Below are 26,767 nucleotides of genomic sequence, written 5' to 3'. Positions count from 1 at the left end.
AAGAATGGTGAGGCCTCCCTTGCATCACCTTTGCCAACCTTCTGGACTCCTGAAACCAGCAGTGTCAAAATTTCTGAATGTAAGGCGTGATATTTATATATTTCTTCTTTGCTTTTTCTTTGTGGAAAATTAGATTCAGATTTTCAGCCAAATGTGGTTGATAGTGTGTGTTTAGTTTGATTTTTTTATGTGTAGCAAGAGGTAATCCCTTTTAAAGGTGAAAGTTTTGCTGTTAAAATGGGCTCCAGGATTCGTAATAGGAGGACATTTTAGTGTAGAAGTAAAGAAAATGCTCATAGAGAATTTCTTCCAGTGGCAGCTCCTGCCATCAAATTACTTTAACATAACAAGCATTTGCAATGCAATAGGTCTCGCATTTATACGAGTTTGAGCTTATTGGCATTGTAAATGACGATGCTTTTTATTTAAGTTTGTTTTTTTTAAAACCGAAATAAAAGGCACTGTCATTTACAATGCTAATAGCTCAAACTCTCGCAAATGCCTATTGCATTGCAAATGCTTGTTTCCGTAGGCATGTGGGTTGCAGCTGGTGCTATTTCTTTGCAAACATAATAGACTGCTTCTGTAATTTATTTTCTCTTTTCAGAAATGTGACTTCATTCTTGTTTAAAGGATAAGATTTCATTGCACCTAAAGGATGGAGACCTGCATTTGGGTGTTATGGGCCAGTTTTGTAGATAACTTGTTTCTAATTGTACATATTTGCTGGATAAGGGACGTTGGCATGGGTGATATGGTGATGTGCAAAGGATCACACACTTTTCAAAAATTGGAAGCTGTAGGTAAAATGCGGATATTCTGATTCTTCAGATAGTTAATTACACAATAACCACTTTTGTAAAGGTGACCATAAGCCATAGCATTGTACTACATTGCTAGCAAACTGCATTACATCACATAAATGCCATCAACCTATCTATCATGAAAAGGAGACGGTTGGAATACATACTGGTAAGACAGCTCAGTGGAATGTGTACCCGCCACATAGGTTTTTGGTCATCTCCAGCTTTAAACGAAACCCCGCATGGAAGACTTGGCCTTTCACTTTAAGGAAACGGCTTTCATTGGTAAAAAGCGACACGAGGTAGCTCAGAGTGTGGTGCGGCGCTAAAAAAAAAATCTCATGGCTGTTGGAAATATAAAAGATAGCAGCGGTGTGGCCAAACATAAACACCCTCAGCCGCCTCCCCCAGCAGGAAACCGCTGTGGCCCCCGACCCTCTGTGCTACAGCTAGACCACCGTCGTGGCCACCGACAAAGTTGGCGCGTTCCCTCGAGCGGCGTCCCCCCTCCTGGGAGGTTGCGACCCGTGCGCACAGAGGCGCCTCAGCTCCGGCGGCGAAAAGGCGCAAAGCGAGCGAGAAAAGCCGCTTCTCTTGCCGCTCGTGCCAACCACGCGCCCCGCAAGCGTGCACTTAACACCGAAAAACGATAAAAAGCACGCACCAACACAATAACAAACAGAAGCCTCTGACTGAGAGGCGCCAAACTTCGGAGGACCGCAATTTACACCTCCCCCGTCGCGTTCTCCACGCTTCGAGGTGCCGTCTCACAACCTTGTGTGACAACACCTCACATGTCTGACGAGATTGTCATGTACCGAGCAAGTGCAGTTACTGCCGCGCTGCTACACTAATGCAGTTGTGTATGTGTGTAAGGGAGGTGAGTGTCTTTAAACGGAATAAAGAGATAGAGAGAACTGTATTTGTGTTTAAAAGCGGTGTATACCTAAGGGATGTGCAGGTGTAAGGGAAATGTTTGCTTTTTGAAGCAATGTGTGCTTGTGAGTGAGATGTGCGTGCATGTGTGCGTTTGTGTGTCTGTTGTGTAAGGATGTTATGTGGTAAGGAGATGCCTGTTTACTAGCGGTCTGAGTGCAACGGGGGTCTGCAAGTGAGATATATATGTGTTTAAGAGTAATGTGAGCCACTAAGCGCTACACGTCTAAATGGAGACTATGTAAGAGAGCGTTGTGTCGGAAATAGATGTATGTGTGTATGTTGTGTGGATATACAATGCGTGGTAGAAAATGTGTAAAGAAGATATGTGGCCGGGTAAGCTGTTTGTAAATGAAGTGTGCGAGTGAGGGAGAGGTGCCTACGGCGGAGTGACCCATAAGTGCATTTTAGGGGTTGTGTTTCTTAGGGCAAGACTTGACATGCACTTGTAAGAGAGATCTGTACGTGTGGTTCTGTATGTGTGTTTCAAGAGAGAGTGAGTGCGGTGTAGGGGGCGTGTTGGTGTAGCTGTGATAGGTGGGTGTTTAAAGAGATGTACAAACGTTAAAGAATGACGTAGGATAGAAGTTAAGAGGGGCGCCAGAGGGGAGGGGTGTGTTTGTGAGATAGAAAGAGAAAAGTGGCCAGGAGAGGGAGTTGTGAAGAATAAGAAAAGTGAAGCACGTGAGTTAAAACGGAAAGGAACAGAAATAGAGAGACGATAGAGTAAAGGGTAAATGTGGGGAAAAGGTCACCAAAAGGAGAACAAGACACAAAGAAAACGAGAGAGTGTAAATCAAGAGTGTGTGTGGTTTCGAGCGGACGGGAGATAAAGGGATGGGGCGGATAGATGGATTGGGACACAGAACGCGGGAATGAGTTTAGACAATGATATGGAGAAAGAGAGGAAGAAAGAATAGCGGAAGACGACGGAGGAGAATAGTGGGCAAGAGAAGGCACGGAAGAAAGTGAACGGCAATGAAAGGAGGGGGAGGTGTGAAATCAGGAAAGCGAAAGAGGCTCGAGAGGGATAATGTAAGGACGAATGAGAAGGATAGATACGCAAATAAACAAAAAGTGAAAGCAAATTTGTGACGTGGCGGAGCCTGGCGCGCGCGCGCTTGGCGGCGGGGGAGCGCATTCCAGGCGGGGGAGCGGACCCTTTGAAGTTAGATGCCGAGGGCGCCAGTGGGCTAAAGCGCTTCCCCCAAACGGATTGCATGGCGGCGCGTGCTCGTCATGCAATCTACTTTTGGGAGCACTTTGAAATGCCCCTTTACTAGAGTCTCACATAGCGATTGCGTAAACGCAATAGCTAGGCGAGACCTAAAAACCGACACTGTTTGGTTGACTTTCCATGGTTTTTCTGCCATGTATGTCTGTTACGGTGTTTCTGTTGAGCAAACCGAACAAAAAGTATTGTGGCGTTTTCTTTAATGAGGCGAGTCTTCAGCTCTTTCCTAAACTGAGCCAGCATTGAACTGGTCCTGATAGATACGTGGATATTGTTCCAGATCCTGCGCACATAAATAGAAAAGGCCTACTGTTTTGTTTTTTTTCTACATTTTAGTCTGCAGTATGATGGTGCCCTGGCTTGTGAGTGTTGAGAACCTCCAGAGATGGTGAGCTTGTCTGCAAGATTAGCAAAGATGCTGGTCTTCATAACTTTCTAAATGGTAAAGCATGCTTTGAGGTCCTGCAAGGTGAGGCAATGGAATTCAGGAACCTGAGGCTTTATCTGCATTGTTGGATCATAGTCCTTTTTCTGAAATGTATTGGGCAGCCAAGGGGAAGTGAACTCTTACCACCTGCCAGTAGTTGTTTATATATTGGCTCTATTATTGATGCTCACATTGATCACTCTTGGATTTAAATAAACAATTTTAGTTAATGCCCATCACGTAAGGATCACCCCTCCTACACTTAAGTATTTACTGCTGTTTATTGCGTGTATTTGCATGTCACACAATGCAAGAAAAATTTCCTTTAGTGTGTATCTTTTCTATATATGCTATAGTAATCAGAGACCAAGGTAAGACACATAAAATGGAGAACTTCTGCAAAATGTCTGTGTGCAGGGCTAAAGTAAATAAAGCTAATACTAAAGTTGAATTTTAAGAATTCAACTTCTGTAGCTCTTTTGTGTTAATGCTGGTTGTGTCCATCTGTTGATAAAATGACGGACTTTTCTTTTTTGTTAATCATATCCTGGATGTTCTTTTTGGCTCTAGATTTATCCAGTTAAAACTTGAGCGAGCGACACCAGCAGAGCGCCAGTTGGTCTTCAGTGAGATCCTACAGGCAGCATACCAGCTGATGGTTGATGTGTTTGGCAACTACGTAATACAGAAATTCTTTGAAGTAAGTCCTGAATGGGAGACCTATATATATTTTGCTCAGAGGCTCTGGGGATAGAGTGGTATGGCTTTTTGTCTTAACTTAAATAGCATTTTATTCTGATGGATACTGTTAACTGCATATTTTGCAGTGTGAATTGTTTCTGGATTCACATGCTGTGCGTTATTCTACCATTTAGTGCTTGGGTCATGAATAATCTCCTTTTTTGTTTTTTTCTTTGAGCATTGCCTGCAACCATTTGGTGCTAGGTCTGCTCTTGTATGACATCAGGCGTATGCCTTAGAAGCCCCTCTGTGGTGCCATCTTTAGATTCTATTTTTCTGCGGTTGACTCTGGAAGCACAGGCGTGAACTCTTGGTCGAAAAGCAGGAAATGGGAAATCCAGAGGAAACGCGGGATTAACAGGAATATTCTTCAACCACTGACAGATGTTGAAGAAAAACTTTGAAATACGCCAAAGTGTTTCAGAGGGACCCACGAGGGTATCGACCGGGTGTCGCAAAGAATAAAAGAGTATGGATCACACTCCTTTCTGGTTTTTTTCTGTCACCCTAAAATTCTCCTAAAAGGACAGCCACGAGGTCTTGTAGCCTCTGTTTGCTGAGGGATCATTAATTGGAGGGCTCAAAGGCATGTGCCACATTCCAGCCATAGATGGTGACAGCTAGATAGAAACAAATGTAGGCTCACCATTATAGGAAACTGGCTCTATATATACTGCACCAAAATGAGGTATAGGGTGTTTGGAGTCCAGGTGACTCCAGAGGTAGGCAGGGGTTAAAGTTAGATAGAACCTTACCCTCTATTTGTGGTAGTGGTCTAACAGTAAGGCAGTATCGGAAGACAGTGTTAGGCATTTGATGTACATACACAGCCAGCAAATGAATTCACACACTCAAGGACTGAACTCTAGACCTATTGTTTTTGTATAAAACATATACTGTTTTATTTTTAGAACCCAGCAAGCCTGGCACAAGTAAGGATTAAATACTTTACAGTAATAAGTTGCTGATAGTAGAGCAGTTTGAAAATGCAATGGGAATTGTACTTTGTTTGATTTACAAGGGATGCAGTAGGTTGCAATACTTCGCAAATACAGTACATTGAAATGAATAGGCTTTTTCAGTAAATTACAGGTAAGTTACTTTTTACGTTACTTTTCTGACTCAGTGCTGGATACCTATATTCAGCACTGGGACATTTCCTGCAAACAGGTAAGTAAATAAGTTTCGGTTACTCGTGCAATTAAAAAAATATATATTTTTAGATTTCCAAACTCCACACTTAAAAACGTTTTGGAAGAAAATTGTCAATGTTATCCTATGGAGGAAAAACAGGTTATCGGTTCAAAGGTAAGTTATCGACTGTGGGAGTAAAGGTTTTGGGGTTAGACTCGGGGGTCCCCCAGGGTCAGTGATGCACTCTTGTTACACCCTCAGCGGCACTGGGTGGGAGTGTTGAGTCCCAATGTTATCCAATGGGGGATAGGGGGCTTTGGTTGGTGGCTGCTGGCAAGCAGGCCACTGGGTTGTGGGAGCAAAGCTCCTGGACTTTAGCTCAGGGCAAATGGAGAAACAAAGTAGCACCAAAGGTGCACCCTCAGCGACACTAGGGCAGCCGGGTGCAGGGTGCTGTTAAGAGGTCGGGTACCCTGTTTTTAATGGAGAACCTCCGGTTTGCAAAAGCACTGCAGGCATGGAGACGAAGGACTTCTGGATGCGACCACCATTTCGAGAGGTAAGTTGGGAAGTTAGGGGTTGGTTAGGCACCGTCTTTTTGGGCACACAAGGCCATGGGGCATCGGGTTCAGGGGTGTCTTTTGGGGTCGTATCTTCTTACCAGCTCCGGGTCGCGGTTAGGGGGACCTTCTGGATTTAGGCTTTAGGCGTCGGCTTGAGGCAGGTCAGGGGTCGCCGGATCTCGGTTCAGGATCGCCGGGGTGACCTCCTCGTGGTGTTTGCCCACTCGAGCTCAGGCTGTGGATGGCGGGTGCAGAGTGGGGCGGATTTGCGTGTCTGGCTACTGCCAGAGGTTGCAGTTGAACAAATCCTGTGTTCATGGGAGAAGCAGTCTTTGGAAGTGAAGGCAGGCAGATCCTCCGGGATTTTTGAGATTGCTGGCTGCAGGACACACCAGGATTTCGCAGGAACAGGTTTGAGGGGAGACAGGCCAGGAGGGCTGAGGCCCAAGTCAGTGGGTGTCTTCCTTTTGTTAGCTGGCTGCACGGCTGTTCGGTCCGTCGTCTTTTCTTCTTGTTGTCAGGCTGGATCTGAGGAAGCAAAAGTTCAGGCTGCCCCCTAAATACTGGATTAAGGAGCGTTACAGGTAGGTAGAGGGCAGGGACCAATAGGTCCCTTCCCTGGGGTGGGTACACCCACTATTATGCCACCCTCCAGTGGGAGTGGGCATTAGCCTGTTCCTGGTTGGTTGGGTTCCCCAATCCTCTAGATGGCGGGGACTCGGAGTTGTGCTTCACCTCTCCTCCCCCACCTGATGGGTGGAGTTGCTCAGAGGTGGGCACGCCTCTTTCCCTCACTTGTTTTTCCCGGCGGTTCTCCCGCCCAAAGTAGGGGGCAGAACCAGTGGGGACCAGTTGCTGAAAGCAGCAAGTGGTCTGGGGAAGCTCACAAAGGCGGCATGCCTTTGAAGCTTCCGCTTCGTGAACCCTGCCCATCCTAGGGGAAGAGGCTTGATACCTCGTCCCAGGATGTGCATTGTTTCAGGCCCCCAAGAGCAGCAAGCTCTCGACCCAGGAGTCCAGAAACATGTCTGTTGATGGCAACCTAAGCAGTCAGTCAGTCGGGACACTAGAAGTCGGTCGAGTTTCAGAGGGCATCTCTAAGATGCCCTCTCTTGTGCATTTTTACATTAAATCCCACACTGGCATCAGTGTGGGTTTAATGTGCTGAGAAGTTTGATACCAAACTTCCCAGTCTTCAATGTAGCCATTATGGTGCTGTGGTGTTCGTAATGACAAGCTCCCAGCACCATATACTCTTAATGGCAACACTGCACTTACAATGTCTAAGAATGGACTTAGACACTGTAGGGGTACAGGGCTCATACACCTGTACCCTCACCACTGGTATAGTGCACCCAGCTAAAGGGGTGACTGATCTATGCCAAGGCATTGGTTGGTAGGCATGGCACACAATGTGTGCCATGTCGACTCTTCACTTTGTTATGCACCAAGACACGCAGCCTGCAAAGGCAGTGTGGGAATGAAAAGGTGCAGGGTCTCTAAGGGTGGTACAATAAGTGCTGCAGCCCTTAGGGGCCTTCCCTGGTCACAGTGCCCTGGGTACCTGTGGTACCATTTACCAGGGGTCTACCTGTGGCCAGGGATGCCAATTGCGTTTAGGCTTCAATGCAATTTTAGGGAAGGAACATAGACCCTGGGTACCTGATTAGCAGGAGCCCAGGGCACACTCAAAGAACATCACCAATTCAGCAAAAAGTGTGGACATACCATGCAGAAAGGAGGCACTTTCTCACAACCATGCAGTGGCACAGACTGGGAAGCATACTCCCCAGTAGAGCTGGAAGTCTCCAGTGACACGTAGAACACAAAGGGAACCAAACTGGCCTAATGAGAATCTTCTGATGTCTATGAAAGAATTGACATTAAAAAGGTTAGGCATCAAAGAAGCTGCATGAGGACCACAAGCGTCCTGTAACACCACAAGCACAGTTGGGTACTGAGCCGAAACAATTGAAGTTGAAACATTCCAAAACCACCCAGTCACCAAAAGTATCAGCAATTAAAGAAAAGACCTAGCACAAACAGCCTCTTCAATCCAAAACCAAAGATATTGTAGAAGACAAACTCTCAAGTCCAACCTAAACTAGGAAAGGCAATACAGAGTACAGGAGGGTGAAGGAAATCCGACCGACGTAACCTCTGCCGAAGAAGAGACCATCAATACTCCACATTGAACAAAAGACTCGCAAAGTTGAGAGAGAGAAGCCGGAGGCTCAAAGCCAAAGAGAAAGCATTGTTTTGACAAAATTGGTTTGATAAATCCTTAAATATGTAAAAGATCCCTAGTCTTTCTTCTGTAGGGAAAGTTCCCCAGTATTGGATTTTTAATAGATTCACATGCTTGAATCATTCCCATTCATTGAAGTGGGATTCCCACACTACTATGATAAAGCAATGTGTATCACTACAATAGATAGAATGGCAATGAACCATAGGTTTTATAGCCTTTGTGTGTCTTTTTAAAACAAGCATTGGCATAGACAGTAGGTCTCGCCTTTGGGACATTATAAGTGTTTAGCTCTGCAAAAGTTGATGTTGTTGCACCAGGGATATTGTGCTGCATAACTAAATACTTATAAGGTCCCAAAAACGAGACCTATTGCCTATGCTAATGCTTGTTGTTAGGACGCGCGTGTCCATCTGCGGGGCCCTGATTATCGAGAGCGCGTGTACTGAATTAGAGCGCGTGGCTCTCCTTAATGCAAGAGATTGGTTGGAAGCGCACACTGAAGCACAGCACAAACGCGAGCGCACACCACACTTCCTGTGTGGCATTGCAGTTTGTTTCTAGATTAAGTCTTCACAATAGTACCAAGTACAGATAATCATTATCCCATTGTGGCTTCCAAAAAGGATGTGCGTCATCTGGTAGGATACAGGGTCATACAAACCCTGGAAAGGGTGGAGAGCGGCAGGAAGATTGTTTTATGAAATGCCTGAAACACTGTAGAGATGAACATTAAAGCAACACTGGAAAAAAACCTCAACTACGGTTTCTGCATTCCTCCTGGCCTAAATGTCTGACTTACCACTTGAATATTATAAATACAAAGCTGGCATAAAGCAGGCTGCGGATCAAGTAACTAATTTCTTGCAAGCAAGCGCTGTAAAGCGGTTTCTGCCAGTAGCGGCTCTCTTGACAAAAACTGTGTGCCTCGTCCATGATGTGACCTGTGGGGAAAACTGGCTTTAATCAGCAACCTAAAAATGGTATCCAGTTGTGGTCTGGGCTCAAATATCGGACAGCGGGGGAAGAAAATGAAGCGGTTGGAAAAAGCTTTCAACGCAGCAACATGTGAGAACAACTTGTATCCCCTCTGCCGTCTGTGCTTGAACAGAAACAGAGTCGGACTTGGACGGAAAATAGACCCGGTGTGAGGAAGTGGCTCTGTATATACTGTTCCCAAATAGGTACAGGGTGTACAGAGTCCACAGTCCCCAGAAGTTTGGCAGAGGATAAAGTTCGATATAGCCTTACTCTCTAAAGTGGTAGCTTGGTCGAGCAGTAAGGCAGTATCAGAGGACAGTGTAAAGCATTTGTTGCACACACTCAGCCAGCAAATGGTCTCCCACACTCTATAACTGAACTCTAGGCCAATGGTTTATATATAAAAAATATATGCTTGTTTTATTTTAGAACCAACAATAGGTATTAAAATATACTTTCTTAGAATGAGATGCTTTATATATATACTTTTGCAATATGCAGTTGACTTTTGTAGAAAGTTACAAGTGGTTGCAATAGGCAACACAATTCTAAACACAATAATGTATTGAGTTCAATGGAAGTTTCAAGTTATTTGCCACAGATTACTTTTAGGATTACTTTTGGAATTCCAGGCCTGGATCCTAGATTCAGTCCTGGGTCAATACTTGGAATCAAGTCATAAAAGTCGACTTAATTACTGTGATGATTTTTAGACAATATTTTGCTATTTTCAAAGTTGACACTTAGAAAATATTTCATAGAAAACAGTCAATGATTCCCTATGGCAGAAAATTCAAGTTGCAGGTATAGTATGTTCTCGTTACTTTTGTAATCCAGTACTGGGTGCCTAGACTCAGTACTGGGACCTTTATCCAAAACAGGTAAGTAATTACGTTTTCAGATATTGTAAGATTTTTAAAGAATATTTAAAGTTTGCAGAAATTGACACTTAGATGAAATTTCACAGAAAAAGAGTCAACTATTTCCTATGGGAGAAAATTACTGGTAAGTACAGTTGTAAGTATTTTTCGGAGTCAGTGCTGGACACCAAGATCCAGCACTGGGAGCTCACCTAAGAGCAGGTGAGTATTTTCGTTTTCGTTACTCGGCTGATTTTTGGTGAATATTTTAAGTTTTGAAAAGTCCACACTTAGAAGCAATTTCAGGAAAAGCCAGTCAATGTTACCCTATGGAGAAAATTGAGTTATCGGTTTAAAGGTAAGTACTCGACTGGCAGAGTTAAGGTTCTGGGCATAGACTCTGGGGTCTCCCAGGGTCAGGTAGGTACAGTTGGTTCACCCTCAGCGGCACAAGGGTGGCCGGGTGCAGAGAGAGTTAGGTCTTGGTTGGTGGCTGCTGACTAGCAGGCCATGCGACTGTGGGAGCTGGGCTGGGGGGGGGGGGGAAGTAGATAGGTGTAGAGGTTGCACTGCCAGGGCCACTCGGGCGGCTGGGTGCAGGTGCTTTTAAGCCTTCGGGCGCTCAATTGATTTCAATGGGAAATCTCCGGTTTAGAAAAAAAGACTGCAAGCTCGGGGACGAAGATTCTGGAGGTGCCACCACCACTTCGAGAGGTAAGTTGGGTAGTTGGAGGATAGGTAGGTACCCCGGGATCGGGCACAGGGGGCCGCGGGGCGCCGGGTGCAGGGGTGCCTTTTGGTGTTGGGAAATCTTACCCTCTGTTGATCGCGGTTGGGGGGGGGCACCTGGTTCTGAGGCACCAGGCTTCTTCAGGAGTGTTGAGGGAGGTCCTTGGGTGCCGGACTCGGTCACAGTCGCCGTGGGGTCGTCCTCGTGGTCTTTGTTCACTCCGGCACAGGCCAGGCTTGGCGGGTGCAGAGTGTGCTGGGTTTGCGGTTCCGGGCTGCTGCCAGGGATTAGAAGTAGTTTTTGAGTAGAGCCTCTACTCATGGGAGTCCCAGGGGACTTAGAGTCAAAAGGTAGCCAGGTCCTCCGGGGTTTGTGAGGTTGCTGGCCACAAGAGATGCTGGGTTGGAGCAGGAGCAGGTTCGAGGGTCGACAGGCCGGTAGGGCTGGGGCCAAAGTAGTTGATGTCTTCCTTTTCTTAGCAGCTGCAGGTTAGGTCTTCTTTCTTCTAGCTCTTCTTCGGATTTTGGAATCTGGGGAAGGAGGGTTCAGGGTGCCCCTAAATACTAGATTTAGGGGCGTTACAGGTAGGTGAAGGGCAGGGACCATTGGGTCCCTGTCCTGGGGTGGGTACACCCCCTATCCTGCCTCTCTCCTGTGGGAGGGGGGCAGTAGCCTAGTCCTGATTGGGCAGGGCTTCCCATCTTCAAGATGGCGAGAGCCTGGAGATGTGCTTCACCTCGCCTCCCCCACCTGAGGGGTGAGGTTGGCAGGCTGGCACATCCCCTGTCCTTATTTGGGGTTTCCGACCAAGCTTCCCGCCAGAGTGGGGGGTTGCAGTGGCATGGGGAAGCTCACAGAGGCGGCATGCCTTTGAAGCTTCCCCCTGCCCATCCTGGGGGAGGAGATTTAGCACCTCACCCAGGATGTGCATTGTCGCAGACCTAGGAGAGCAGGGGCTCTCCTACCCAGGGGTCCAGCAACATGTCTGGTGTGTGGCAGCCTAGGCAGCCTCTCAGACCAGACGTGGATTGTAGGTTAGGTTTCAGGGGGCATCTCGAAGATGCCCTCTGGGGTGCTTGGTACATTAAATCCCACACTGGCATCAGTGTAGGTTTAATGTGCTGAGAAGTTTGATACCAAACTTCTCAGTCTTCAGTGTTGCCATTATGGTGCTGTGGAGTTCGTGTTTGACGAGCTCCCAGCACCATATACTCGTAAATGGCAGCACTGCACTAACAGTGCCCAGGAATAGACCTGGGTACTATAGGGGCACAGGGCTCCTGCTCCTGTGCCCACACCATTGGCATAGGGCACCCAGCTAGAGGGGTGGCTGATGTATGCCATGGCAGTGTAGGTGGTGGGCATGGCACACAGGGATGTGGGCCATGTCGACTTTGTTTTGTCTTGTACCCAGAAACTCAGCCTGCAAGGGCAGTGTGTGTGTGTGTGTGTAAGGGTACAGGGCCTCTAAGGGTGGCACAATGAGTGCTGCAGCCCTTAGAGGCCTTCCCTGGTCACAAGGCCCTGGGTACCATTTACCAGGGGCTGACATGTGGCCAGGGTTTGCCAATTTGGGTTTTCTGTTTTAGGGAAGGAACATAGGCCCTGGGCACCTGATTGGCAGGAGTCCAGGGCACACTCAGTCAAAGTACATTCAGTAATTCAGCGAAAAGTGGGGGCATACCATGCAAGAAAGATGGCACTTTCTCACACCCGGGCACCAAAATAAAAGTGGCCCTTGTTACCAAATTAGATGGCTAAAATGTGGCCTACGTTACTTTTGCGAATCAGTGCAGTTTTGAACTTAAGACGAGCAATATGAGTGTTTTGCAACGTTTGGAAGGGTGCATGCATTTGTCTTTGCTGCGGGCAATGTTTGTCAACAGTAATAAAAAAAAAAAAAGTGGTCTCCTTTATGGGGATGTTGTTGGGCATCTGCCTCACAGGTAAACAGGTGGCCATGTAATTGTGAGTATGTGAATATGTGCACTGGTGTATACATTTGGCTGTGTGTTTGTGTGTGTGAAAGCACAAAAGTGAAAGCTCATTAGGAAAAAAAGATGGCACCTACGCGCGCCGCTGCTCACTAGCGCAAGGTGGATGCTGCCACATGCACGAGTATGTGGAAAAGAGCTGACCAATTTCTAAAGGTCATCTCCTAGTGCAGCGCATGCGCGCTGCCTAGGTTCGACCTAAAAAGGACCATACTACAAGCTTTAGCCAATCAGGCAACAGTACGCTCTAGAATACTCCCAAGAGAGGGTAAGTCCCTCAGATTCTCTACCGCGCGTCGTGATATAGAAAATTCAGCAGAGCTCAAGAAGATTCCTATTTTTCTCTCGGCTCTTCAGAGTAATTTTCTTTCAGACTATTTCTTAATTCTACTACATAAATATTCTGACTGGACAGCATGTTCCAACTCCTGTGACACTTGTGGGGAAAAAAGGCTCCATTTGGGTGACTCACATAATGCATGCATATATTCCCTCTGTCCGGAGCATAAGGTGAGAGACAGCAAAAAAAAGCTAAAAGCTAAGGATTTTGCTTTCATCTGACTTCAACTTCCCTCAAAAGTGAAAGATCTAAGCAAAAAGTCTCCTCAGAGGCACCTTCGTTGGCCATAAAGTCTAAACATGCCACCTTTGGGCATGTAAAGAGGCATGAGGGCCTTCCTTCATTAAAAAAGGAAAAGATTGCCTCAGAAAAGGTTGATTCCAAACCTACCACTCCTTCCCTAAAAGAAGCGTATCCCAAACGTGCTTTATAGTCTTTACCGTCAAAGACGAAATCTTTATGCTCCACATTTGTATTCACGTCGGACAGCCCTGTCTGATTACTTTGTCGACGACAGCGTCTACAATAACGACATCAGCGTTGACGTTTACCACTGCATTATCTCCTATGATTGTCTCCTCTTCACCACTATCCTTGACGATGATTAGAACTGCTAGAATACTAAAGCGACTGTTGACGAAGATTCTTCCGAAACCCCCTCAAGTTACCAGTGATTGCACAGTCCTAGTGGTCTCAAACCCATTTGACGTTGACACCACAATAGACGATGATACCATCAACGATGGGTTCATCCATGCTGATACCGTCCATGATGGGTTTGTCGGCGATGACACCTTTGACAGTGCCATTGACAATTATACCATCAATGACTGAGTCAAGGACTAAGATGCAGCGGACGAGGAAACCATAGACAATGGACCAGCCGACATTGTCAACAGCAAAAACTGCTGTAAAATTGGCATTTCTTCCATATCTTTAATCCCTGTAGGGGATACGTCTTCTGCAGAGACCATTCTTCCAGCCCACACCTTTCCAAATAAGGTGTTGACCTACCTTAGGGGTGGCTCGTAGCCCATCCCAACTGCGTCTCAAATGCCAAGACTTCAAAGATGATGACGAGCAATACCAAGACCGGTATTCAGTGCATGATTAATGATAATCTTCCATTCAAATGCCTATGTCTCTAATGAGCAATTTGCAAAGTATGCTCCAAGACTGTTACTGCAGGCTCCCACCATCTGCACATGCGACTGCTATGCCACAAACCTGTGCCATTTTCGCAAAGACCTACACCGCTCCCTCAGCCTCCACGATTAAATGATGCACCTGTCACCCCTCTTCCAACATTAGCTGATACCTTGGCTGACCCCAATTTCTCCGATGTCACGTGAGCGTCGCTTCCGGGTGGGCCCCTCTCGTACCTCCTGTCAGCGGCGTTAGAGGGCGAGTCGGAGGTTATATCATCCCTGGCGCCGCCACAGGGGTTGCCTCGGCAGGGGTTGGGCCGGTGCCGGTGCAGCCCCAGCTGTACTCCGGTGCGTGGTGACTTGGAGGTCCCTTGCCCGGCGACGCCGGATGGCGCCGGTGTCCTGCCTCAAGCAGCAGGCTCTACGGATCCGCACAGGGGTCGTACCGCGGATTAGTCTTCGGACAATCCATCTCCGGAGGCAGGCTGCATATTGGTGTCGTATTCCCCGGAGACTGGTCGCCGTGTGGTGTCCTTTTCACCGGCGTCGAAGGGTGGCTCCCCGCCCTTTCTGAGGCAGGGGTGTTCGTCGGAAGAGCGGCAGGTCCCTCGTTCTTCGGCTCCCCCTGACTTCCAGGTCTGGCCCTTGCCCGCCCCGCCCCGCTTGGCCTCGGGGACGGCCGCCTTCGTTTGCAGCTGTCGCCCACAGAGGAGCTGCTTTCTCCACCGCGGGGCCCTACGAATGCGGCTTTCGCTCACGCTGTGTCCACGGCTGTGGGCATCCTACGCATGGGTGACCCGGTGGCTCACTTTCCGGCGGACCATCTGTTGGAGGTCTTCCACCAGGGCTCTGGTGGGAGGGAAATCTTTCTTCCCTTTGAGGGTTCGCTCCTTTCTACCTTGACAGGGGCTTGGAGGCATCCTGCCTCCGGGTACCCGGCGCCTCCGCATCTTCTGCATCGGCACCTTCCGACGCCACGTGCCTGTCCATTCACCCCTCAGCCGCCAGTCCCCTTCTGAGGACTGCTTTTCCCTCCCTGCTGCCCCTGTTGGCTCCGCCGTCCAGAGAGGCCCGCTGGTGGACACTTGGGGATACAACATTTTCGCCTAGACCAGCGCGGCCCTGCGGGCCCTTAACACCTTGTGTGTGCTGGCTAGGGCTTCCTCCTGTTTGTGGGACTCGGCTGAGTGTCTTGGGTCTGCTGGGTCCCAGGAGTCTGCTCAGGTGGATTTGCGCACCACGCATTGGATGGCCGAGAGCTTGCGGCGGTTATTCTCCGCTCCGCTCTGGACGTCTGAGGCGCTGGGCTGGGCCATGGCTTCCTCAGTCGCCCTCCGTCGCCATGCTTGACTTCGGGACGGCGTCTTCCCCGAAAATATTCGGGAGAGGCTCATTGATCTCCCATTTGATGGCAGTCTCTTGTTTCATGCCCCGGCCGACTCTGCCATCCAGAGGCGCTTGGCAGGGCTCCGTCCTCCTCCTCCCTCCCCTCCTCAGTGACTTCTGAGTTGGGGTTCATTTTGGGCCTTCTTAGGCCGGCGGTTATGGTTGTGGAGTATGTTTTCCTGGCCGATTACGTCCCTCCTTGGGACTTTGGCATTGTTGGCTGCTGGACGGCCCTTTGGTTGTGTTTGTGAGTTCTGCAAGAGTTGTTGCACAGACTTGGCCCTGAGATTGGGCTTTCTGCTTTGCTTGGGCTGCTGTCAAGGCTGTGGCGGGGATGCTTTTTTTCCCCGTGGTTCTTTTGTTTCTTCCTCTGCTGCAGAAGTTCTTCCAAAGAGGGTTCCCATATATTGGGACTTCACGTGCCCTATGTGGGGTTATGGTAGCTGTTATATTGCTTGCGCTCTGCTGGAGGGTTCTGGTCGCCTTCGGGTACCTGTTCTCCATGGTGTTTACGTAGGTTGCTTTTGCTTCCTGAGGTCATGTGCACGTCCACTCGTGGTGGTGGCCCGGGCCTCTCCTCCTCTCCCTGCTCCCGTTCTGCGGTCTGGGATGTCCCTGTGTTCTCTCTTGCCAGGCGTCGCCTACTTGGCCTTCCTGGGGCCTCAGGCGTTCGTCTTGCTTCTGGCCTTTACTGCTGGCATTTCTGGCTGGTAGGCTGCTCTCCATCTGGAGTGGGCTCGCCGCATTCTCCCTAGTTTCCTTGGGCTCTCTAGGCTTCTTCTTCTTTTTCCTCTTCTTCTTCCGTCTTCCTGTCTTGGCATTCGACGGAAGCTATGTTGCCTTGTGGGGGAATGGGGTGCTTCGGCCTCTCAGCCCTTACCCTTGGTTACTCTGCTGTGAGTGTACAAGCCGCTTCATCCTTCTTTCCCTCCTACATCCCCTTGGGGTCGGTGGGGTTCTGCTTGTGGGGGTTCCCTTAGCCTGGTGGGGGCGAGGCTCTACCTGGTCCACAGATCTGGTCCCCTGTGCGGCCCTCTGTTCTGCATTGGCTGGTGGGGTCCTTTCGCAGGCCCTCCTTCCCAGGGGGTATTGCTAGGGTATCTATTCTACTTGAAGGAATCTGCGGCTAGTAGTCTCTCAGATGTACGAGTTACTTACCTTCGGTAACTATGTATCTGGTAGAGACGATTCTAGCCGCAGATTCCTTCACGGCCTGCCCTTCCTCCCCTGTTCTGCGAGGACACTTGGATTGGTCTTCGGTACTTGCCTTCCGGTGGGGGAGGGCTGTGTTTCCTGTGAGTGCCTTCCCTGTTCTTGACGGGTGGCTCCGTCTGGGGGCGGTTCATTCCTCCCTTGGTTCTTTGGAGGATGGGGTTTCGGTGCGCCAGTGCCCTGCTGCTCTGGCTACCCCAGGTTTGGGGGGGGATTGCTTCTATCCTTGTCCTCCCTCCCCTCCCTTCCTTCCATTGCTATTCTCTGGTTTGAGGGTCCTCTGGCCATGTCTTGCCCTTGTCCTTGTGGGTGGTTGCCCTCCAGGTTGGGTTGGCTTGGTGGTTTGTTGTCCCTGTCGGTCTTGGGACTGGTCCCCTTCCTTGCTCAGGATGAGGGAGGTGGGCTTCCTATGTGTCCCATTACTTTTATGCCTTTTCTTCCCTTCGGGGCACAGGGATGGGAGGTTGTGTATGTGCAGGCAGGGTGGCTGCGCAGGTTTCTGCTTGTTCTTCTTTCTTCTTTCCCTGCCCTTGGGGTCTGCGGTGTTGCCACTACCCTGGTAATGGTGTTAGTCACTGTTTCTTTCCAATTTTTCTGCTTTTCGCACACTGTTCCCATGCTCCCACAGTTTATCTGGTGGTTCCACGTTGTGGTGCGGACAAGCTCTCCGAAAAAAACTGACGTGGGCGCGCCGGGGCGGGTCTTATGTGAACTCGCTGACGTCCTGTACGCGGACGACGCCTGGGCGGAGTCACGTGATGTCGCCCCGCCCCCGGCGTGCAGGGATGCTGTGGCAAAAAGTTTCCGGATCCAGTCTCACGCCTGGGGATAATTCTACGTGAAGGAATCTGCGTCTAGAATCGTCTCTACCAGATAAATCGTTACCGAAGGTAAGTAACTCGTACTTATAATCCACTTCCTTCTGCTCCGAGATCCAAAGTAAAATATTGGACTTGCCCTTTGACAGCAAGTCGCTGTTTGACAAAACACGTGGATGATCAACTTCAGTCCATCAAAGCTGACGCGGATACCGCAAGTTCACTGGGGACTCGACAATTTCGGAGGCAGCCCTTTCGGGGAGCCAGAGGAGCTTACTCTTTTAGAGGCTGTTACCAACCCTGCAGACAAGTCTGGCCGGAGACAGTGCCTCAGTATTCACAAAGCAACAATATAGACCACCACCAGGGGCTGCATATAAACATTCAACCAGAGGAAGGTTATCTGCCCACAGAAGGGATTCTAATTGGAAACAGTGATCACAATTTAGTGCCGACTATCCCCCACTCTTCACGATCCTGTATTGGAGGTCGAATTTAAAATAATCTTCATCAGTGGTACAGGATAACATCCAACAAATGGGTGCTCTGTTATCTCCCTGGGGCACACCCTCGATTTTGTCCAAAAAAAAACAAACACACTACCAACAGCCCCCAGCCTCTCCCCCCCCACCAAATTTAAACCACTCCTGAGTCAGACATCCATCACCACGCTTGGCTTTGTTGAAGAAATAAAATAGCTGAATATTTTTTTATACAAACAAATTGGTTAGAGTTCAGTCTTTGAGTGTGTGACATCATTTGCTGCCTGAATGTGTACAACTTTTGCTTAACACTACCCTCTGATAAAGCCTTACTGCTCGCCCACACTACCACAAATAGAGAGCAAGGTGCTATCTACTTTTACCTCTGCCTGTCTTTGGGGTTCCACTGGACTCTGCACACTATACCTCATTTTGGTATAGCATATACAGAGCCAGCTCCCTACAAGAAGGATTCCAACTTGTACTGCTGTCCCTATGGTAGTACACTACCCATGCTGCTTTCACAAGGTCTGTGAAAGGAACAAAGGGAACCCTGTAAGTCAGAAGGGACCAAGGGTGGCAAAATATTACTAGAAACAGCTGTCACTATTATGGATGGTGTTAGGCACACATTTTAGAGTCTTGTTTTAAAGTTCCTGGATTACACATCCTGCAGACTGGCCCCTTCTCTTTCTTGTTTTTTTAAAAAAAAAAATGTTATTGAACAGCTTGAAGACATTACAATGATTCATAACCTATTAATACATCATAGGTATCTATAAATGAGAATGAGAACAAAATTTTTTTTTAAGACAATAGAAGACAAATTATACATAACGCGTAGCAGCACTGGCTACTATATAAAAGAAATAAGCAAAGAAAGAAGGAACAAGAGAAGGAAAGAGAAAGGGAAAAAAATACATTCGTGCAGTAATAAGGCTAAATATATCCTTCAATTATTCAACCATTGCGTTACAGGAGCCCAAATTCTTACCCCTCTCTCTCGTCTTCTCCTACCACCCCTCATAAACACAGCTGATTCTAAGTTATGGAGGGCTAACATCCTTGCTCTCCAATTCAAAAAGGTAGGAGGGGTAGAGCTAACCCATTCCGATGTAATACACAGTCGTATGACAGACATAGCTATAAATATTAGGGCTGTAGTATGGCTCGCTCTTAATGCCGAATAGTCTGTCTCTCAACCTAATATAACTAATTCGGGGGATAGCTCCACTGGGATTTTAAGACTTGTGTTCATAAATACCTGAACATCTTGAAGGAACTGAGCCAATTTTGAGCAGGCAAAAAACATATGTACATCATTAGCTGCTGGTAGACCACATCTCGGACAACTATAAAGGCCCCTACCACCCCATTTAGATATTTTAGCTGGGGTGTAGTAAAGATCAAATAGGGCCATATAACTTTGGGAGCGCAGGCTCCCTGAGATTAATACCGTGCTAGACAGCTCCAATGAATGCGTAATATCTATACTAGTCTTACCTAGCTTAGTTCCCCATTTGATGTTATAAAGAGAGAGATCGTCAGGAAGGCCGAGCAGTAAGTTTTGATAGAGCGGGCCTATCCTTGAGTTCTTCAAGATCATAACCATAAGATTGTGCTTAGCAAACAGAGTAGGAGTATTGGCTGACAGTTTACCTAAATAGGACCGAAGCTGCAGATACTTAAAGAATTCATGAGTAGCCAAACTAAACTTATTTTTCAAAAAAAGAAAAGATGCCATAGTGCCCTCATGTGCTAAATCGCCCAGAGTAGTAATACCAAGCTGCCTCCACTGAAATGTAGTTTGATCTTGAAAGATGGAGGGTAACAGTCTAGCTGACGACAGAGGGGTGAAATAATTAACATTAGCAATGGACCATCTACGGCGTACCTTCCTCCACACTGAGTACATTGAGATAATTACTTTAAACTTAGTTTTTTTGTAGTAACTAGGTTCGAGGACTGATGGTAAGATTCCCTTGGCCTCCTCTCCTAATCCAATTTCAAATATAGAGGGTGCCCGGCAAAGCGGAAGTGTTGCTCTATCACCAAACAGTGGAACAGCCAAATGATGCAATAGAGCTGTCCAGCTATATAACAACAAATTAGGGACAGACCACCCACCTCTATGCAGTGGTAGTTGCATCCATTTGGCTGACCTCCGAGGCTGGCGGTATCCCCAAAGAAATCTGCTACAGCATCTCTCCGCACGGACAAGACTAGACTGAGCAAATTCTAATGGGATAGTCCTAAATAAGTAAAGAAATTTAGGTAAGATTAACATCTTTAGGACATTCCTTCTACCAAAGATCGATAGATGTAAATTATCTAGTCTTTGCAGAGTTAGGCCAACGGAGTCTATAATAGGCAAAATGTTCATGTCGGGCAACTTATCTACTGCTGATGTAATTAAAATCCCTAAATACTGAGCACTTTGAACCACTGGTGCATCGGACGGGGCCATTGTTGTGGATCGAACCACTTGCGTTTTCTGGGCATTAAGCTTATAGCCCGAAGCCCCTTCTCTTTCTGATGCTTATATCCACTTTCAGTTGTTACTTGGTGTGCAGATGTTTGCTGTCTGCTGTAAAAGTTGGAGAAAACTTCGGATTTTTTAGGTAAGAGTATACATTGGCAGTGAAAAAACTTATACTTGCTTATACTTTGTGCACTTTGTATTGCTTTTATAAATGTATTCCCAGAGGTTGTCAATGGATGGTGTTTTATTGCATTGTCATCCAGTTGTGGTTCAATTTTTCATATAGGTTTACATCTTTTTAAACATATGTTCTGTTTTTTTTTTTATAGTTTATAAAAATGAAATAAACTAAGATTATATCAAACTTTACAACTAAGGTACACAGTGTAACTGTAGAATGTCTCACTCGGGTGCAGGTGAAACATTACGAACATTTTATAATTGAATTGGTAGTGGCTCTTTCATGTTGTTGCCCTAAGTAAGACTAGTGTTTCCTAGGGGAATCTTTCCATGTTATGTTGGGGTGCTAGCCAACAGGCTTTTTTTCCATTTTATTTTGCTTTTTTCTAGTTTGGCAGCTTGGAACAGAAGCTGGCATTGGCTGAGCGCATCCGAGGGCACGTGCTGTCATTGGCATTACAGATGTACGGTTGCAGGGTTATCCAGAAGGCCCTAGAGTTTATCCCACCGGACCAGCAGGTAATTGTAAGTTTCAACTTTAAACTACTTTTTCATGTTCCTATTTTTTGTGTTTTACAAGTGTTTGTGCCTTCTTTCTTTGTGAATTTTTTTCTTTCTTGTCTTGTATGTGCCAGACTCCTATTTTACCCAGTTGGCAAATTGCGCCTTTGAGTAGTAAATGGGTCAATCTGCTAAGTAACAGTTGGAAAGCTACCATGTTCAAGGCTTTGTTAGTTCTAAATGTGAATTTGTACGCAAGCAGATGTCTGGGCAGAGTTTTCTATCTGTTCACTGCTTTGATGCGTTAGTCACTGCATTTAGTAGTTCAGGACACAGGATAGGGTTAGTAAACCTTACATCCCTCCTGAGGTCTTTAAATAGAGCTTGTTAACAGTAGCAACAGTTTTTTAAAGTAGTGGGAAACTTCAAATATGCAGTAGCGCATTCTAATTAGTTTGTTTTTGTTTTTTTCCTTGTCTGGCATGGATGGATCACACACTTGCCCTCACTGAGAACATTGTTCTGTAAATAAATCTATAGCCTTTACTCAGCAGCCTGAGCCAGGCTCAGATATATATGTTGTATGGCAAATGGTTTATTTGCTGTACTCTGGAAGTAGATAGAACTTTGTGTGAATGATCATTGACATTTTATAACTTTGTTACTTGTTGCATTAGTATCTGCGGTCTTGTCCAGTCTCACTGCGGATTGTGTTTCAAGGATATAAGCAAGTGTAGCGGAAACAGTACATGGACTAGAGTTTTTACCTAAATGCACATTCAGTCTGAACGGAGATGTTAGACTCCTATATCATGACGTTTAGACTTCTAACTGTGCTGCTTCTGTTTCAAGTTCTAACTGCAGCTCATGCCTTGTTGTTTGTAAATGATGATGCTGGTGGTGCCTCCTTTGTCTTTTTCTTCGGTAGAATGAGATGGTTCGGGAGCTGGATGGTCACGTCTTGAAGTGCGTTAAAGATCAAAATGGAAATCATGTGGTGCAGAAGTGCATAGAATGTGTGCAGCCGCAGTCTTTGCAGTTCATCATTGATGCTTTCAAGAGCCAGGTGAGTAGTTGGATGTAAAGGGTGGGGAGGGGAAGGGTGGATGGCAGTTGGGTCAACAACACCTAGGCAGAGCCCATGGTGTACCTCTGAGATGGCAGAGTTTTTGTAGTCTTCTTGCTGAGACCAAGTTTTGAAGCATGATGCAGTTTTGCAGTAAAGACTATTTGAGGTTTCACATTGCAGTGTCAACAATGACATCTGACTTCTGGGTATTGTATCAAAGGCCGGACTCTGTAAGAGACCTCCTCTAAAAAAAAAAAGAACATTTTTTGACTCTAAGCTAGCTTGAGTTTAGATGAAAAATGAACTGAAAAAGACAAATTCTTCTTTGTCCATATTATATTTTCTGCATATTGAAACAGAAATAAAAATGCAGAAACCAATTGTGAAGGAATGGGATGTATTATATGGTAAGGTTGGGCTAACTTCACTGTGTAATACTTACTCAACCACTTTAGGGACAGTAGGTTTCGTTTGTCAAACCTTTAACTCCGCTCTGAGCAGCAAGGCTTACACAAAGGAACACGTGTAATACATTTAAACTGCACCAAAACAATTGAATAAATGCACTCAAGAAATCTGACACCATTTATAAAAATAAACTGTATTTTAGACACACCAACTAAAAAGATCCACCGGAGGGTTACAGAGATATGAAATTATCAAGGTATACTAAATCAAAGCATTTCTCCAAACCGGGAACAAGCACGGATACATTCAACAAATTTGACACTTAAAGAGTTTTCACCAAAACGTGCTTGTTGTATTGTAGGCACTTAGTCATTTTAGGCAACCAACTCCAGTGGGGAGTCAGTCGGGGAGACCAGCAAATTCCTTAGAATCCGTTACCTCCACAGATAAAGCAGTTCTAGGCACTGTATCTCCTTTGCAATACATTTCTATGGACGTGGTCCTGATGCAAGGTATGAAAAATGCTGAAGGTGCTCAAGGATTCTGTGGATGTGATGTGGTCGACAGGGGTCTTCCTATGTGTACTCTGTCCACGAAGGGGGTGAGGCGGTCCTTGTGACAATGCCAACACCCCTTGAAGTCCTCTCAGTGCTGTTAGAAATCCAGTCGCTACTACCCTACCAGTTGCCCAGTATTGCGGTCACAGCCATATCATTACGTGGGCAATAACTCTGCTTCTTAGTGACCAATTTGCACTCTCGCAACTCTCCTGGGCTCAGCAAACTTGCATGCAAGTTTGAGCGTTGAGTCCTGGTGAAATGCTGCACTGGAACAGTTGGCGGTGGTCTGAAGATTCAGGGGCTACCAACTTACCCCAGCAAGCTTCTCAGCTGTTGTAGCCTTGTGCTGTAAACAGGAGGTCAGCCAACTGACCCTTGAAGTCTCTTTGCTTTGGCTCTGGAAACTTCTTTTTTACGAGGAGGATACATCAGGCAGACTACCTCTTCTTTGCTAGCAGCTAAGTTTAACAGGTGCAGTTCATGCCAGTACAGTCCCTCTTTGCTGGTTCCATGGTGCGGCAGAGCAGTCCTTCTGTACTTCTTCCAGGCCAGTTGAGATGTGAGTTCTGGGTACCCTGAGTGGCTTATTTATGCTCAGAAAATGCCCCTAGGGTAGCATGCGATTGGTAGCCAAAGGGTTTCCAGTTTTCCTCCCTCCTGATGCCCACTTCCTGGGAGGTGTGGCATTTGGCTACCCCACGATGCATCATTCTGCCCACTCCCAGCATGGCAGAATCTTTCTCTCGGCTTCCAGAGCTCCCTAGCCCAACCCAGAGGTGTAGCTACCAAGGGGGATACACGCCACTGAAAACCTGGTTTGACAACAGATTTCCCCTCTGCTTCCCAGGTGCAAACTAGTCTGCCTGAACAATAGGGCTACTCTTCTCCCAAATGTTCCCCATCTGCTCCTCAAAGACAGATTCAGCTTTTAAAGGTGGCCTTTTGAGACAACACCTGTGGCTTCCTACTCTCTCCAGTGCAAGCCCCTCTTGTCTACTTTTCTGTTAGTGGTTGGCATGTCTCCCTAGGAGGACAGAAAGCTGTCTGAGGCTCCTGCTGTAACAGTTAAGGACACAGGAGATTGAAGGCAACAAAGTGGCAACTTTGTAGAAGTTGCACACTGCTACATATGACATTATTTTGGCTTCAAAATCAGATCGTACTTAATGAAGGAAGTTGTTTGATACATTTAAGTATCAACTTTGGTCCCACCTGTAGAAAGCTGGCTCTGTATATGCTATGCCAAAATGAGGTAAACTAAGGAGAAATCTTTATAGAAAACCTTGTTGCTGCCAAGGATCTTAACTCCTTGGTCGACAAAAGATATTGTCTACGATGAGGCTGAGCATTCAGTCGACGCCCACTCCATCCGGTATGCTGTCAAATGGCATCACCGTTGGCAGCCAAGGAGTTAATAAACAAAATGTGAGAACATGTTTTTTCACCTTTAAGGGTGACAGATGTGCCTCCAGTACAATTATTCCTTCAGATGGGGAAAACATCCACTGAGACCTCTTACTTTTTAATGAGGCCTTTGCGGACATCTTGTTGAGGCATGTGCCAAACCTTGCTCTGGTCCCCCAGTCAATTGCCAGATTACACAACGCCACTGCCCTGCCCCAGGTGACCCTGCGTTTTATCACAGCACCCCTCCTCTGAAATCTTGATTGTGCAAGCAAGATTAACCCTAACACGTTCCCAAAGTAAAAACGGGTGGAACTATTGGAAAGAGCATCTACTTATCCAACAGCCTGGCCCCCTTAGATCTATATATGCCAATTGCCTCCTGAGGTGCTATTAACACACCCTGGGGAATTTGGTGGCTTAAGTCCTCCTTGTGTTCCTGAAGATCTCCAACCTGTCTTGCCCAGGCTATACAAGATGGTTGTGACGCGCCCAAGTTCACAATTCATTGTTGCTTTGACACCACCAATTCCATCTGGCAGGCCATTGGCACCTGTTGCTGCAGTCTACTCGTTTTTCAGGCAGCGTCCAGTCATCCCTCATGGGCATGCCTTTTGATGGGACTCTGCCCAATTAGGGGCTATTGAGAGGGTGACCATGCTTGAAGTAGGACATGGCGGTTATTCGTGCTACCTTCCGGTGCCCAAGAAGAATGTAGGCCTTCCTTCCTATTTTAGACGTGTGCCCTCTAAATGCCTTCTTCCTGAAGGAATAATTCAGAATGTTTGCACTGGCCCAGGTCTTGTCTAATCTTGAACCTGGAGAGTGTATGGTGGAGTTGACCTGCAGGTCAGCTATTTCCATACACACGTTGTAGGAGAGTAGGGTCTGCTATCCTATGGTCACCCCAAATTTTTGCTTTTTGTTTCACTGGTTTTTGACATATTGAGGCTGTGGGCCTGCTAATCAGACCCCCAGCCTGCTGTTCTCTCTACTAAATTGACACTATGCACTCTAGGTGCATAACCAATTGGACGTGGATCACCCTGTGAGCCCCTGTACCAGTGTACACTAGGTACCCAGGGCATTGGTGTATCTAAGGCCTGCCAGGGGCTGAAGCATGTATTGTGCCACCCCTGGCCTGACAAATTTGACACAACTGGCTGATCACTCAGCTGGGGTAAGTTGGTGTAACCACCTCTTACTTAGGTGTAGTATACCTATACCTAACCTTAAATGGGACACATGTTAACCTATAAGTCACTCCTATGGCAGGCCTTAACAATCCTGAAGGCAGAGTGCTTGGTTCCATGTGAGATGGTGCTCTGGCATGAGCTGAGCCTGTCTGCAGTGGTCGGAACAACTTCCTTCTACCGTTTCCAGATATCGTCATACCATATACTCTTAAGTGCATTATGAACCTCGCGGTTAAATGCTATCTTTGGTTTGGCTTTATCAAAACATGTCGAGTAAGGTGTCATACGAATTGGAATACTAACCCCTCGCCAGTTCTGGCGACGGGGTTAGCATTCCACCATTCTAGAGGGACACGACATGTACAGTACCTGAAACCCGGGTAAAATCAGACATAGCCTCAGCTCCACAAAATGGATGCTGCCACCACAGACACAAGTCTGTCCTCCTGCTGCTGGGAGTCCTTCCAGCTTGGGAGACGTGGACAAAGGGTTTCCTGCCAGGGGAGGTGCGTGCACCACCCCAGACAGGATTTTGTGTATTGGTCAGGTAGGGCTTGAATGGAATCAGACATGCCTGAGGCTCACATGGAGCCTCGGTGCATATGCCAGTTCAAACCGGTCCTGGGGCACACCAGCCCCGGACCTGGGGCGAGCTGGACAAAGGATTGGGGGTGTAACCACCCCCCTTCCTGGTCCCACCCTTAGGGAGGGACCTAGTAGGTAGTCCGGCCCCTAGAATCCGCTTAAAGGTAGGAGCTGTGTCCTAAGACTTCAGACATCCTGAAATCAACTTAACTACAAGAAGAAGACTGGAACTTCGACGCTCTGCTGCACAGAGGACAGAAGGAAATCTCCCCTATGGTCAGGGAGTGACCATCTTGCTAACGCAAGCACCAACCAGCTACTCGACGTCTGCTTTGCCGCCGCCGC

General features: G+C 47.1%; 1 protein-coding gene and 1 non-coding gene across 25 annotated transcripts in view; both read left to right on the top strand.

Annotated features, from left to right (window-relative positions):
* Positions 1-26,767, top strand: part of PUM1 (pumilio RNA binding family member 1) — an 897,051-nt gene that overhangs the window by 692,882 nt on the left and 177,402 nt on the right. For 18 of the 24 annotated variants that reach the window (XM_085645641.1, XM_085645638.1, XM_085645640.1 and 15 more), the window contains 3 exons: positions 3,971-4,100; positions 21,090-21,224; positions 22,129-22,266. In XM_085645641.1, the coding sequence (XP_085501767.1) occupies positions 3,971-4,100; positions 21,090-21,224; positions 22,129-22,266 (403 nt within the window). The remainder of the gene's footprint in view (positions 1-3,970; positions 4,101-21,089; positions 21,225-22,128; positions 22,267-26,767) is intronic. The other 6 variants (XM_085645644.1, XM_085645633.1, XM_085645651.1 and 3 more) reach the window with 1 other exon arrangement.
* LOC146861348 (small nucleolar RNA SNORD103/SNORD85) lies at positions 21,677-21,765 on the top strand. The gene has a single exon (XR_014979329.1). It is a non-coding gene; the product is annotated as a small nucleolar RNA SNORD103/SNORD85 (small nucleolar RNA).

Source organism: Triturus cristatus, chromosome 3_1 (genome assembly GCF_964204655.1).
Source record: "Triturus cristatus chromosome 3_1, aTriCri1.1, whole genome shotgun sequence".
Lineage (NCBI taxonomy): Eukaryota > Metazoa > Chordata > Amphibia > Caudata > Salamandridae > Triturus > Triturus cristatus.
The sequence above is the reverse complement of the archived record's forward strand: the minus strand, read 5'-3'. Positions and strand labels throughout refer to the sequence as shown.